The 16,750-nt window shown below is 32.5% G+C and overlaps 1 protein-coding gene across 4 annotated transcripts in view; it reads left to right on the forward strand.

The window, feature by feature from the left end:
* LOC133331801 (restin homolog) overlaps positions 1-16,750 on the forward strand; it is a 70,769-nt gene that overhangs the window by 30,031 nt on the left and 23,988 nt on the right. For all 4 annotated transcript variants that reach the window (XM_061540177.1, XM_061540175.1, XM_061540176.1 and 1 more), the window contains exon 2: positions 5,676-5,738. In XM_061540177.1, coding sequence (XP_061396161.1) covers positions 5,687-5,738 — 52 coding nt within the window. In that variant the 5' untranslated portion in view covers positions 5,676-5,686. The remainder of the gene's footprint in view (positions 1-5,675; positions 5,739-16,750) is intronic.

The following is a 16,750-nucleotide window of genomic DNA, read 5'->3' on the forward strand; positions in this document are numbered from 1 at the left end:
GCATGATATTATAAAATTGATTTTTATCGCAATTTTGACCATATTCCCCGTCTCCGAACTTGAACTGAGTTTGTAAGAAATATTGTGATGTACAAAGTTTGGATGAAAACGTTTACTCTCTTCGGGAGTTATTGTGCGCACCGGCCGGCCAGACAAGCAGACCGACATTAGCCATAAGGCTAAGGGTATAAATATGTAGCACATAAAATTTCATATAGGGTCCTCAAAGAACAAAATCTTTATGTTTTCATCGCCCTTTTACACTTCTGCCCAATATTCGTTATTGAATACGCCACTTGAATTATTTCGATTATGTCTGAATTTCTATTTGTATCAGACGATATATTTACTTTAGTCTGTCACCTTCTAAGTTTTTTCCTATTGATTTTCTATAAATGTTGTTATTCTGTTCCTGGAAATCTGTCTTATGCTGATATCTCAATAAGGTTTCCAAGCTACAAAACAAAAACTATAAATATGGCATGCCTATAATTTAATATACAAATTTTTTAACAACAAATGGAAGTTTCAATAAAATACCCACCCAATTCGTTTAAAGTGTTGATACAACGCAATAAAAATTACGTTAATAATGTTTACAAATTGGCTCGTTGCCAAATGTCGGCGCATTTGCCAAATACCAACAAAAAATGAGTCTACTGTCATGCATATTTTGAATTATTGGTATTTCTCTTTACTTTCTGTGCCTCCTTCTGCACCCTCCAGCTTCAGGCTTTTTAGTCGCCAATATCAACGCCGATAAATGATGTCAAGTCCTTTCTATTTATCCACCACATTAGCAAATATATGCAAAATATGGCAACACAATGGGATATTTTTGGGATGTTGCTAAGTGGCTAACGAGCCAGCCGGTCATTTCAGTGGACCTGAAATACTTTATTTATTTTTCATTAATTAAAGTCTATTGTAAATTGTGGGTAAAACAAAATTTTTGAAATTCTATTTGGTTGTGGATTCTAGTCTTCATTTGTTTTTGCTTTTGTATTTATTTTTTGGGGTTAATATGACATTTTAATTATGGCGTCTGCATGCAACAGCAAGTTATCGTCTTTAATGAGATCTCGTTTCGGTATCAGGCTGCTGATCTTTATCTGGTTAAAGCCATATTCTCGAATATTTTCATCAGTCGTGTTCGGCGTTTGGCGTAACTAATTGCCAATGTTGTTGGTTTCTTGTTTATTTTGTTCGCAGCTGTACGCACCTCCCTCCCTCGCCTGGTTTCTACGTCGCCGCATATTTGCCACTTAATTATTTGTTTAATGTTCGTAATTTTTTGTTAAGCAGCAAATAAGAAAAAAAAAACAACAACTCATTGTTGTTTATCTTATTATTTACTATTCATGTCAACCAACCGAACAAACAAATAAACAATCCTAAGAAGAAACGAGTCAAAAAATAATTGTTAAAAAAACAGCAACATGTTTCATTTTAAACCATCAAAACATTGAATGGCAGACTTTTTAACTGAGCCGTAAAAAAATATTTGCTTGACACTTTAAAAATAAAAATAATAATTCGACACTCACTGATGATCATCAGGCCGGTTTTGCATTTTTGTAAATGTTTTTTTTTTTTTTTTGTGTATTATTTTTATTTTAATTTGTTTAAGTTGAAACGGGGCTTAACTTCTGCGTAATAAATTATATTTGTTGTTGTTGTATCTAAAGTTCTTGAATTTTGAGACAGGTTTATCCATTAGCACACAGGTTTTAATTTTCTTTAAGTTGTTTAAGGCTTACGAAATGTCAGCAAGCGTGTTAACGAGACCGCTTCTTCTTTTTCAGGTATTCTACTTGGTTATAAACGAATATTTCTACTTGGATTTTTTACTAATATTTGTATTTATAATTTTTTAATACATATTTTTTAATTTATATTTAACAGTTTCTAAATACATTTGAAATTCAGTTGAATTACGTTAAGAACGATAGAATTATAAATTTAACACAAATTACAAATTTATAAAAATAATTCGAAATTAAAAATAAAAATTCGTAACTCTAAAATTTTTTATTTTAAAGAGTTGAAACATTACGTTTATGGCCTCATATCCTTTCGACAAAAACAAACCTCTTACACAAATCATTTGAAAATTTGTATTTTCACTGTAAGAACTGTAAGAATAGATATGTATATTGTAGACAAGCTCTACAAACACACATCGCATATTGCCTGCAAGATCGGCATAAATAATAAATCGATTTTGCAGAAAATGCGTTTTATGTTTATAATTGACCCACATCTTACAAGGAAAAGAGGAACTTCTAAATCGGAGTGTGTAAGAGATACTCATCTGTCAATGTTGTGTAAAAACCCAACATTGCATCTCTAATACAAAATCCGCGATTTCTGATTTATGGCCGTCTTGCTGCAAATGAGCGATATTTGTAACACACAAGGAAGAATTTCACTGGGAGGTTGTCCTTTCTTCGGCAATACCTGTTGGATTATGGTTCCTTTTGCTCGTTGATGTTCCATTGGAATACTCCCAAGGACTATTTGTGCTGTGGTTGGGTAACTCCGACCTACATTCGAAACAATCAGGTATGGCTGATCTGGTTAGTGTGAATGCAGCCGTTTTTGTTTGCTCTAATTCGCTTGGATGGGTTTATGGTATTGCCACCAGCTGGCTTGTTGCTGGAATAACCATGGTGACCTTTGCTCTCAATTGTAGACATTTTCATCTTCTTTGCACATCTTTTCGCTTTATTGAATAAAAGATTTGCATTTTTATAGCGGTCGTGTCTTCCAAAAGTTTGTCCGATATTATCTTGGTTCTATATACCCGTAAGGCGACCAGGTTTTGAAAATGAAATAACACGATGAAAAGACAAATGTATATTTTTAATAAAAATAATAGCAGGTGTATAAAACCTGCATTTTGATTTACTTAAAAATATATAAAATGGGTACAAAATTCGTAATTACGATCGTGCCAAACTTTGGTACCTCCCCCACAACATGCTCAAAATTGTGCAAAAAAATAATTTTATAATATCATGCGAACGGACTATACGAATTGAACCAAAGGGTCAATATTTGATAAACTTGTTATTGATCAACATTAAACCCGATACCTCTTTGATAACAACAGAATAATAAAACCGGTGTGTAATTTCGAAGACCTCCGCAAACCACAGGTTAAGGGTAAATATGTGTCGGAACACCGTATGACCCTTTTTTATAACTTTTTGACTGACTTCAATATAATAGGTTGGGGAAAATCCATTATTTTTATATGAACTATAGGACTTTATTTAACATGCTTCGGAATGTCCGATTTGGGACATATATATACCGTTTTGTTGTATGATCTGTTGCCATTTTAAAGTAGTCGATTTTCACAATCCTCCCTAGATACCAATTTTTTATCATTAAAGAAATTTTGCAATGCAAGAAAAATATGATAAACGCTAATGCATTCGACATATCGTCCGCCAAGTCCGGACGGTATGGTGGATGCTTCCGAAGTTTCTGGCGAGTCACAGTAGATGTGTGTGGCCTAGCGTTGTCCGGGTGGAACACGACACCTCTCCTGTTGGCCAATTCTGGTCTTCTAGAGATCAGAATTTAGCGTTTGGCCACATGGAAGCAACTCATATTAAATAATCCCCTTCCAGTCCCACCAAATGCATAGCAGAACCTTCCTGGCCGTTAGTTCTGGTTTGGCCACCGTTTGAGGTGTTTCACCGCTCTTTGACCACGATCGTTTTCGCACAGGGTTATCGTATGTGATCCATTTCTCATCTTCAGTCAACATCCGTTTAAGAAATGGGTCTATCTCATTCCGTTTGGCTAAGGCTTCGCAGATGGAAATTCGATCCATTCATTTTTTCTGTAATTGGAGCTTCTTTTTGAATCCAGCTTTGTGTAAATGGTTTATGGGCGATGTTACGACTGCTAACATGCCAACTTCGATTATTTCTCCGATTTTATCGACATTTTAACAATGGATTTATTTTTCCTCAACCTGATATATTATAGGGAAAATTTGATTTTTTTGAATTTCTCTAAATGATTTGTATCATCTTCTCCTCCTACTAATAAATCTACCCTCTGAGTCATCTCCCATCCTTTCATGGCAATCAAATCGTAATTGCATCTTCGGAGAAAGATATTGCGCTTTACATGCCATAACAGAAACACCTACACCTTAACTTTCGATAATTTCACAATTCTATTCAATTCTAGAAATGCCCACGCATTTCACTTGGCTTAGAAATTAGAGACACCTGTTTGCAGCATGGCTTCCGAATTTGGAGAAGCGCAAATATTCCTATTTGTCAATACGGCTGTGGATTGTGTCATTATTCTTGGCAGTAAATAAATTCAAAATGAGATTTTTGTGATGTTAACTGTCAAGTGTGAGAAATTATGATCTTTTTCAGTTTAGATCCATAATAGAACAAATGTTCGACTGCCTAATTTATTGTTGCTATTTACCGAATGGTGGAAGAGAAGGGGCAGTGCGGACTTAAATGAATTTGCATATCACAAAAAAAAGGAAACAACGTAATTAAGTTGTTATTTGCCATTGGACTGATAAATAACCGATCGTGTCCAAAAATAAAAAAAATAACAACAATGTATTTATTGTTGTTATTCTGGGTTCAATTAATATCAAAATGTGTGTGTGTGTTCAATAATTTATTATTGTTTTGGCGGTTGTTTCTGTGACCACAAAACGGCTATTGTGTGTGGCCAGCCAGATTTGTGCTGCCGATGGTGGTAAGTAAATTTCGTGACTGTTGTGGCTTTAAAATAAATTGCAACAGTTAAATAAGACTTCTAACACCAAGATATTGGCCATAATCTGCTTAAAATGTTAATTGTTATGTTTGAATGTCAGACGAAACCCAATCTTTAAATTTGTTCTGCTAACATTGTTGCAATAACAAGCTACAAAAATGATTGGCTTTAAATAATAGTGGTTTGTGCTGTGCTCTGAATAACCTTTCGTATATTGAAAATGTTCTATGCTATGCTGCAGCAATGAATGGAGTACGTTGGAACGACTCTTAAAAGGTTAATTCAGATTGGCTCATTTGAAAGATAATGGATTGATCCAATTTGTTTTTACCAGAGATGGTCCGTGCGACGAATTTTTCGGTTTTCGACTGTCAAAAAGTTGTAAACGTCGAAAACGTCATATACCTGTATAAAATGTAATAAATGTTGTAAACGTCATTTATTTCAATATTATCACCATATACAGATATTTTCAAGAATATATATTATTTGTACGTACATCTGACTATTCCTTACTAGAGCTGATACAAATTTCTAAACTTTTTGAGAAGAAAATTTTGAAATTTTAAATGGATTTGAGTAAAACATGTGTAATTTCCGAATTGATTAATGGGAATAGCTATATTGTAAAAAACCTAATGGTTTAGGTGGGAAATGTATGTCATTTACGTCACTGTTTCTGACGGACCATCTCTGGTTTTTACAAGCCCTGTGTTTTTATATACATGTGTTGTTTTTTCTTTTATTTTTGTGTATTATTTTTATTATATTTTTTATATTATTTTTATTACACTTTTGTATATATATATATATATATATATTATTTTGCATGATTTTTTTTTGTTATGCCTTTTTGCTTATTCTTTGCATTTTTTGCGTTCTTTTTCTTTTGCTTTCCTTTACAGATACAAGCAGCATGAGTCGTGAAAGCGATGACAATTTGAGTTCGATCAATTCACAATATACAGGTAATTATTTGTTTTTATTTTTATGTTGTTATTGTTATTTCCAATTTAATTTTCAATTGTTAGTTTTCTTTATTTTTTGGGTTTTTGGTTTTATAATTTAATGCGATTTTAATTTTAAGCGGTGAATGAATGCGAGTCGTCGTCGCATTTCTTAACTCTTTTCTTTATCATTTATTGCCATCACTTTGGACGTAACCACCACACCATTTCAGCAAATGACCTACATCATCATAAATCATTGCCTGCGTTTTCATTTAATTTCATTTGATGACATTATTTTTTACCAAAGACCAAAAATTGTGTTGTTATGTTTTGAGATCTTAATTTTTGGTTGCAGATAAATGAAGCTAATTACAAAGAGCAGATATTCAGTTTCGGCGCTTTTTTTTAATTTTATAATAGCTACGCACTTTTATTTGTCGTAAGTGAATTGTAAAAAAAAAAAATATAATTGACATGTGACTTTGTGTGTGGGTGTTCCACTTTTACTTCAATCTCAAAGTGAATGAAGTGATTTATCACAAGAGGTGACACTTAAACTCAATGACTTGTTCAAAAAAATTTTTTGATAAACTGAAGCAACTATAATTTTGTTTATTTTTTAAGTTTTACATATTTAATTTCCATAGGTTGCTTTAATTTTCTTCAAGTCGACCTTTCTCTCATTGATATTTTCAGAAATATGATTCCAATTTGTTCAATACGTCACTATTGTGATGTCTGTAATAATCATACCATTGCAAATCAACATATTTCCAGTTCGAAGTGAATGTTTTATAAAATGATGGGCAAATATCGTCTCCTTAAAGTTAAAAAATAAATAATCAATATTTTGTGCAGCATTATATCATTTACCTGTAAAAATGTAATAAAAAATAGAAATCGTCATGGATTTCAATAATTTCACCATATAGAAGATCTATTTTAAAGAATACGATTGTTTATCATAAAAAATTATTAAGGTCTGATTAAAAAAATGAATCATGAGTTTATTATTTTGGAACATCGCAAAGAAAGCTAGAATGGTATGCGATTTCCAGTGTTCAATGCAGATGTTTGGGATCTGCTTGAACTCTTCCAAAGAGTTTCCACTTCTCTCAGTGAAGTGGCGAACGCGCGAGTGAGCTGGAACATACAATTCATGTCAGCTCTTCAGCCGCCTCTTTCCCTTATCATAATTTTAACATTTTTGAAGGCTACTGTCAAGTGATCATAATTGCTCATGAAATCCTCTGCAAATAAGTACTCGATTTTTGGCGTTATAGTAGTCTGTGTTCCATTATCCATGACAACACAAAGAACGCGATCCAGAACATAATGCTGGCAACTGACCAACTTGGGTGCCGGGTATCCTTTCCCTGTGAAGATTTGCTGCAGTCGGTATTTTTGCCGGTATTCTCCATAGATTCGATTTATGTAACATATTCTGGAAACATATGCGACGTTTGAGGTCCCTCGTCTTTCATTTTCTTTAGATTTATTCTTGAGGACCAAATTCTGATATTCAAAGTTTTATATTTTGCCACGCTTTCTCTTATTAATGTGGCTTACAACTGGACTAGGTTGTTTGTCCAGGTTTCCTTGTTATTCTATACGTTAGAAAAAATCACACCCAATGGACTTAGTGGCTATATGTCGTACACGTACACGCTTTATCGAATTTTCAAAAAGCATACCTAACAGGTACCTTACGGAAATGACACATCGGTAACAATTGAAATTTGAATGGAAAGGGGTAGCTACCATAACAGAATCCAAAAGGAGAAATCTACATAAATGTATCTGAATTTGTTGACGTTTATGGCAATTGGGAGTAAATGTAGCACGGATCTTGAATACAGCTTTCTTAAGGCCAACAAACCCCAATGTAATAACAGAATTAGAACAATTTTAAAATGTTTGCATGAAATCATAGATTGAATGACCCAATTATTAAAAATATTACTAATCATCAGACACAAATAAACGGGATTTGATTATGGACATTCTATTTTTATATACTACTATGTTGTGGGGTTATTAAAGCTTTGTGTGGTCCCATAAGTTTTGTAACGCCGCGAAATTTTGATCCTAGATCCACATTTTAATATACCGATAGTGATATCTCGATTAGCTGAGTCTATCTAGCCATGTATATCCATCCGTCTGTCCATTATAATTTGTAAACACGCCACAGGCCACAGTTATGGACCAATCGTCATTAAATTTTGCAAAGAAGACCCCTGTTATTTCTTAATATTTTTTGTATATTTTTCTGGTCGCTTTAGAGACTAAAATTATGAACCGAACACAACTGACTAGAGAACAAATATGTCTGTTTTCATGATACTCGGTCAATATTAAGTTGTTCAAATAGGCCCAGATTTATGTATGAAAAATGAAAATAGAAGAAAAAATAGACCGGAGAAGTTGATAAAATATCCCAGAGGAGTGGTTGACATTCAAATTGATGCTAATTATAGTGATGTATCTACTCGGAGTTATACTTAAATATTTACAGGTGTCTGATATTATATAGTCACACTATAGGGCGGAAATATAGCGCTTATCGCTATTGAATTTTCCCGAAAAATTATGACATTACCACGCATTACAATAGTCATAACTTATTGCTTCTTCATAAACCGACTTTCCCTTTCTATGCCAAAAAAAATGTCCAAATTAAACTTCTCCCTTTCCGAAGTACATACGAGTATGATTGTTATTAATTCATGTCTTGAACTCGAACCAATTAGTCTCTCTCTATTTCGGATGTGCGTGCACGCAAATGTCTGTGAAGTGTCGTCGCGCCTATCATTTATTTCCCATGATCTGTTAAGCGTAAAAAAGATTGCGTGAGTGACACTTGTCACCACAAATCGTAATCGTTTATTTTTATATTTTTTGTTTTTATTGCTTTTCGCAAAATACAGAAGCAAATTTCGTTTATAGACATATTACACATGTTTCTGTCCCAATCTCATTGAGATATTCGTTAAGGTAATGCCAGGTAATTTATTGTCATTAAATATTTCCTCTATGGTTGCCATATTTATCATATTATTTTATATAATTGTTTTCCGTTCTTTCATTCATTGAATATATAATTTCATTCATAACAAAAACAAAAAGCGAATGGAATGGGTAAACCGTTTGACTTTCAGAAGCTAGAATCCAAAAATAGAAATTGTAAATTGATTTGCAAGTCACCGAATATCATTAGCTATTCAAATCAGATATTACCCGATGACATAGAAAGGAGGTTAAGAACAGAAACCTTTACATTGTATAGTGGTATACATATATTGTATAAAATCAAATAATTAAGGCCCGGACGAAATGGCCGAAGCACGAAAGTGTCATATGTGAATCAGAATTGGCGTATGTGGGTATGTAGGTGGGTTTGGTGAAATACGTACTACAAGGGTACTAAATGTACTAAAATCTGATCATTTGTACTGAAGATTTCTGATGGAGCATAGCTAGGAGTTACTAAGATGTCTTTGGAAACTCACACTAAAATTGTACGAAATGCAATACACCAAATATTATTGGTATTGGGTGAACAAATAAATCCTATAATCTAGTGTAAATGGTACTAAAATTAGTACAAATAGTGAAGTAATTGGTGAACGGACGGAACTGGAATTATAAACTTTGTTGGGGAATCGATATTTTGTAAAGGGGATCCCAATTAATATAAGGCTTTGGTTGGTTAATATATAAGTTTTACATAAATGGTACTAAATATAGTACAGTTACTATTTGGTGAATATTTGTGTTTATAGCTGATATAAGAATGTGGGGTTTGTAATTCAAACGATATAGATATAAATAGAAAATAACTTTTTAGTACATTTACATTAGTACCTTTTTATTTAATGCAGTTGGATATGGTTAAACGAATAGAGACATGATTAGACAAATTTGATACTACGAGAGTACGAAATGGAAATAACTTCGGTACAATTCGTACTTGATAAACGAGTAAAGTTTGAGACTTGACATTTCGTATTGAGATTTTTTTTGAAATTCGTATTACAAATGAAAAAATTACATTTTATTTATTTGCAAAAGAAACCTTCATTACGTTGTTGCCGCTTTCTTTTAATTGAACATTAGTGAACGTTTTCAGTTATTGATTAATTATTATTTCAATATTTTTAGTTCAAGTTTACTTTATTAGTCACGTACACACAATTTTATATGGTACCATTAATGTAGATAACACTAACGTAAACAAACAGATACTCATTAGCAAACGATTTTGTTCTACGGATATTCTTTTAAATCCACAATCAAATATTTCCCACGAATTGTTGATTGATTTTGAAATACAGAAATCATTAGAGAATTTGTTGGAACCAAATCAAATGGGATTATAATTTTTTGTTTTTTTTCATTCATTCAATACAATTCAATTTTTTTACTTGTCCTATTGCAGTTTTGCAAACAACTTAGAAAAAGTTTATTGACTAATGATTTAATTAAATTTGTATATGACAAAAATCGAAAATGTTATAACGTCTATAAAATTCAATTTCGAAGAATTGAATCCATAGAATTGAATTTTCCGAAAAATTCCCTAAAGTAGTCCAAAATAACCTGACCAAACGTTGCGAAAAATAATTACCTAATATTACTTTTATTAATAAAATGATTAAACTTGTTATCAACTCAAAACTAAATTATTTTACAAAAATCTGAAGTCCTCGTTTTTTATAGTTTCGAAATCGAAAAAATGTGTCCGAAAAATTCGACATCGATTTTTTTTTTATCGATTTCGATATTTTAATTTATTGGCATGTGGAATTGAGTAAACACAAAATGCCAACCCTTTATTCCTAATTACAGCAAGCATATTTTAAAAACTACAATTATAACTAAATAACTTTCGCCACAATTATAATTGCCTTTAATACAAATTTAGTTATTATATAAAATAAGTGAATCATGTTCCCTGTAATTTGAAACCCTACATCGCACAATAGCGGTTGACAGTTTTACAATTTCCAATAGAAAATTGCATCCCAATACATTTGCACCCGACATTCAATCAAAAAGTTCAGTGAAATTTCTATTGTGGTCGCCGCCTTCACAATTTTCTACGCTTTGCTCATCAGATCGATGCCACAATTCAATTTTGTGGTTGGGTGGGATAACATCACTCAAAGCTGTTGTTGTTACACGTCTGTCAGGCGACACAAGCTTATCTGGCTGCTGGGATCAATGACCAACTTGAGCAGGAACAACCCACTGCATTTGCCATTGTTTACTGTCATCAGAAAACTATTCGCTTACCTCCCATTTGTACGGAAGAATATAATTACAATGGGCGATTATTAAGTTGATTATATTCAAGCTCTCCTTCTCCTTTTCTCTTCGCCGATATTCGATTTTTCGTTTTCAAAAACATTCTATACTTGTTTTTAAAAATAATTTATCTGGAAATTCAATTAAACACCATTTAATTATAATAGACATGCTTAGAGATTGTCAATTGTGTTTACAACGATTATGGGGAAACCTTGTTTCGGCGTTGATGCTGCTGCTGAAGTGTGCTCTACTGTAGGCGACAAACCAGAGCGCGTAGTTCGAGCCAAAAAGTTTATGTAAAACTAAAATAAAAATCAAATTGTTGCCATTGCAATCAACACCGAGTTTGTTGCTGTTATTGTTGTTATTCTCTACGGTGTTGATGACTTTGGAAATTTGACTTAAGGAAACCCACATTCGAGCTGTAACAAGTTTTTTTTTAGTTTATTCCACATTTTATGCAAATGCATCGGAGAGGGTGTGTGCAATTGTATATGTGTGCGTCGATGTACCAATCAATATATGGCAAATTGGCGGAAATTAAGGCAGTTATTTGGAATGTTTTGATTCACCTTAAGGGGAATTGCTTTAAATAAATTGAGATTATTATCTGATGGGCTGTGGGCTGATAAATAGAAAACCGCCTAGAAATGTTACGCATGAGTATCGAAGCAGGGTTGGATGCATGACTATATAATGTCACATCTTTATCATTGCATCGATTTGAATAATTATTGTCATGCTGTTTGAATTTAATTCCGATAGATTAATGGAGTGATAAGTTTGAATAACGACTGTTACTATATCTTGATTAGATAAAAAATTGAATGGTAATAAAAGCTTATGAAGACTAATGTCTTGTTTTACTCCGAATTGTAGGGTGTGGATATATTTATAAAAAATTGAAGTAAAGGTACGTGATTGGTTCCTGATTATTTAAAGCAAATAGCAATGAATTAAGCCACAACTCTGTTGGTTTGAGTATCTGTTCGATTGGCCTATATGAAATTTGGTTCTGTGACCATCGAAATATTGACCATAATACCAATTGGTCGTGATGAAAATGGCCATTTCAATAGCTATTTTTGGGAGGGCCAGCCAAAATGATTATACCATCAGCGTAATGGCCAAAGAGGGTTGTGACTTTGATATGATCAAATATGTGTCTTATAGAAATAACGGGTATGAAGATTTATCAAAATAAAAAAAATTGCTGTATATCAGTGATAATAGTGAAATGTATCTAGTAGTGAAATTCGATGTAGAATAATTTTGACTTTGACAATATACTCCTAAGATGCAGACTTATTGAATATTTTGACAACTTCCTACAAGGAGACTTTCAACCCTAAAACGAGTTTTCGTATTTTGGCTGATTTTCGAGTTTTGATCTATCCTGATACTTATAGTAAAACTTTTTGGTCAACATTTTTGTAATATATTCGGAGCTGCTATAACCCCGTTTTAAATGAGTTTTCAATATGTTCTTGAAAAGGGGACCGAAAAGACCCCTTCAGAGAGTCGACTGAGGGTTAAAGTATTGAACAAAAATATTCCTCATATTTTTATCAGTAATATTGGCAAAGACACCATATACCTAAAATTCAAGGATTTCGAGAAATCTTAATCCGAATATTGTCAAAGGTTTTGGAAATGGGCAATATTTCCAGGTCTTTTTAAATTTTCAAAATGCCGATACAACGTGTCTTCTATTTTTAGCCCCTCTATCAATTTTTTTTGGAATTTCCCGATAATTATTTTTTGTGTTGCACAATGTAATGTAGCATTTTTGATCGTGTTACAATGAAGAGTATCCGGAAATATAAAACAAAGAAAAAGAAAACATTTTCCTTCATTCATAAATATTTGAACCGTTCACATAACCTATACGAAATGTTTTGTAAAGAACAAAAAAGTACTCTCCAAATTTTCAAAATTTACTCTACACATAAATCAATTAGCCCTATGACATCCAAAAAACGTGACTCTTTATCAAAACCCCTACAGCTCTCTAAATGGCATATTAACAAATTAAGATTTGAAATAAATTGATTATTTTTAAATAAAAGCAACAAAAATTATGGAGAAATAACAATAGCAACAACATCATCACATTCACTTTTTTCACTTCTATTTATGAGAATGGCGTTTCGACGCTAAACACCAGCTGGGCGCGCTGATAAATACTATGTAACACAAAAACAACAGCAACAACAACAATAAAACATAACAAAAACAAAAATAACCACATTGATGGTGTGTGACACGCACAATCAAAATTATGAATAATGATTGTCTGGCGGGCTACTGTTTGTGCCAAACTGTGTGCGAAAATAAAATACCCAGCACCAGATCATTGAATTTGAAGCTCAGCTATTTCAACGTTTGAATTCAAGCCAAATGAAGATAAGAAGGCGGCGTCAGCTTGGTGAGGAGTCACAACTTCGTTCGCGGCGTTTGTTTGCAGTTAACAATAGTTCGCTTTTGTTTCAATCGATGGTTGTTAGTGTTGTGTTATGTTATGTAAATGAAATATGATCGAACAAATTCACTTTTCAATTATATTAAAAGTAATAAGAAGAAGAAGTAGAAAAAATAATTGTATACAATGTGTAATCAAGCTTAGATTTCATGTTTATTGTATTATTTTCTTGTTGTTAGCTCAGGGCTGGGTGAGTTTTTTTGCACTTCAATACATCGAAGTTGGATCACATTTCATGAATTGGAAAATCAGAGTGGTGTGTCGAGTAAGTAGTTTTCAAAATTGGAATGTGGTGATAACTGTATTAGAGTAATTTGATTGAATAAAATGCAGAAATACTAAACTTTTAGTTTGGCATTATTATTTTGATACTGTCAGTTCAAATTTCTGTAGTTTTAGGTTGTTCACAATCGGCGTAAGAGCGGAAAATTAAACTGTGATCTCAGTCAAAATTGCAATTTAACAAAAAATTTTGGAATATATAAGACTGGAATTTATTTTAATTCAAATTTAATTAATTCAACGAATTTTCCCACTTTGAAGAATTGAATGAAGAGAATATGCATATATTGACAACATCACTAATCTAAAAGTGACTACAATAGTTTAAGTTTTCCACGACAGGGGAGTCTACGATCCCAAAACGGCCCGAGACTTACTCGGCCAACGTCTGTCACCTCAGCCCATAGTGATGCTACAAAAAATAGAATAGTATATTTTTCCTTCGCACAATACTAGAACTGGAGTATTTAAAATATATTTCACAAATCACACCATATTTCAAAATTCTAGTTCAGAGTTCTAATATAACATTGATTTGTTTCAACATTTTTTCAAAGCTCTTAAAAAGCTTTTTTTTCGTTCTGTTCAGGTCCAAATCCTAAAGTTTTGGGAACCCGAACGTAACCAATTGAATTTGTTGGCCAAAAACTCACACTCAAACAACAAGCAGGTTAGTTATTATAGAACAAAAAGTTCAATTTTTGTTCCTTTACAAATCGGATTGTTTCTGGGAAGTTACTTGGCTCTAATTGCGCATAATTTGTATTGATCGATATTATGTAAATTACAGATAAAACGGCTCGCTGTACAACAATGAAAATACGACAATTGAGAGGTCTCTGGGAGTACTTTGAGGATATATATCGGTTATAGTCAAAAAGACCTTTTCAGACATAGGAACACGGGCTGTAGGTATAAAAACGCTTAATGATTTAACTCCGTGCTGTCGAAATACCTACCGAAATCTTTTAATAAAATCGAAACGAATATAGTGTTCGATTTTACCAAATTTTTCGACATTTTTCGAATTTGTGACCCACCGGTCCACCTCTTCTGGAATCTCCAATATATGTAATTTATATACAGCGAGCTTTGGTAACTTCTCAAAAACCGTAATATGTTTGAAAAAAGATAAGTTTAATAAAGGAGTGATTTTGAAGACCTTCGCAAACCAAAATAGCATGCCAAATGTCAGCAACATCGACTGCCACTTTTTTATTAAACTAAAATATTAAAATGCAATTTAGCATACATTTATAATCATATTATAAACCATGGTCTAAATGACCATTATTACGTATGTAAACGATTGTTGTTTACATATCCGCTCTTTGTTAAACAAATGCCCTTTTACAGAAGTTACGTCTACCAATACACAATTATATTCTTCTGCAAAAAAAAGGTAAGAAATAAAGCTGAAGATTCCCAACAGTTCGCAGCCAGGTCAAGGAATTTATTCGTATCTACTGGTGTTGATGGTAACGGTTAAGCGTTGGGAAAATGTCTATCGCGGTACAATGACTTGGCATAAAATATATTTTTATTTTTTTTTGTTGGAAACAAAAGGTAAATTTAGGTGGGTCGAAATATTTTTGTTATAATTATAAAACCATAAAGCAACATGTGTGGGAAAAGTACCCTTAAACATTTGTTGGACTAATTTTTGGCTTTATTTTTTTTTAATTTTCGGACTGGCAAGAAAAATTATACATGTTTTTAGTTTTTATATATTTTGTGTACCTATACATTTGAAGGCTATTTTCTCCAGATGACCTTTACAGCGTAAATTACAGTCACTCGTGCCAATACATTTGTGCTAAATTCTTATTTCATAACCATTGACCCACTTTATTGTTCATTCGTTTACATTTTCCAGCAATATTCCGTTCAACCATCACACTCTTGCATTTATTTCATTTTTCTTTTACTTCTTTCTTGCTGCATGACTAGCACCAGCGAATGTTCAATATATGTATGTAAGAGTATATATATATATTTTTTTTTTGCATCATTGCAAAAATGTTTACAAAATAAAAGTTGAGTTCATTATACACCAATGAATGGATTGGATTGGTAATAAAATCCACTTGAAATGCCAGACCAAAAGTAAAGTACCACAGAAACAATTGTTGGCCATTCAAGCGATTAGTGCTGGTCATTTTTCTTCGTTCAGTTGTCAGAAATACCAAAGGCCGAGACTGAACTATCATGCAATAATTACTATTTTTAATTTTTTGTTTTTCTTTTCCTTCAATATAAGACCAAAACTATATCATTCCACCACATTCTACCAAAAGGTAAGATCCAAAGCAAAAAATTTGAAATATGATACAAATAATTATAGCCGTTTTTTTGCATTGAAACATTCATTGTAACAACACCACCCTATTGTCCCTTTTTCAAAATCGTTTGTCATTCCATTTTGGGAAGCAAAATCCAATAACAATATTTGAAGATTTCCCTCAATATGGTGTTGACCTTTTATTTAGAAAACTTTCGCCAAATCTATCAAAGCTATCTCAATGCTGGAAACAACAAATACGGAAACTATGGCCCAAATTCGTAAAATAACACATACACACACAAACATACAAAACAAGAAAGAATGGCATTTCTTGGTCTGTTTGGTTTTTTATCATTTCAAACACAGAATTGGCAGCGAGTCTGTCTTTTGGTTTGCTACAAACAAAAAGTATCAAATTCAAACCTCATTATAAATAAAACAATTCAAGCAAAACCAGAAAGACCAACAAATAACATATTTTGGGTAGTTAATTTAGTACTTCCCTCATTACATACTCGTATGTTTGTTCTAAAAAGACTTAAACCCATTTTATAGGCTTTTTATTCTTCATGGCGATTTGGCATATTTAGTTTAGATGTGATTCTAATCTGTGCCATATAAAAATTTTAAATTTCCTCTTCGTAATTATATATCAACTATATGTCTGAA

Source organism: Musca vetustissima, unplaced genomic scaffold (assembly GCF_032173495.1).
Source record: "Musca vetustissima isolate MV318-11 ecotype Yass unplaced genomic scaffold, APGP_CSIRO_Mvet_v1 utg1603, whole genome shotgun sequence".
Taxonomy (NCBI): domain Eukaryota; kingdom Metazoa; phylum Arthropoda; class Insecta; order Diptera; family Muscidae; genus Musca; species Musca vetustissima.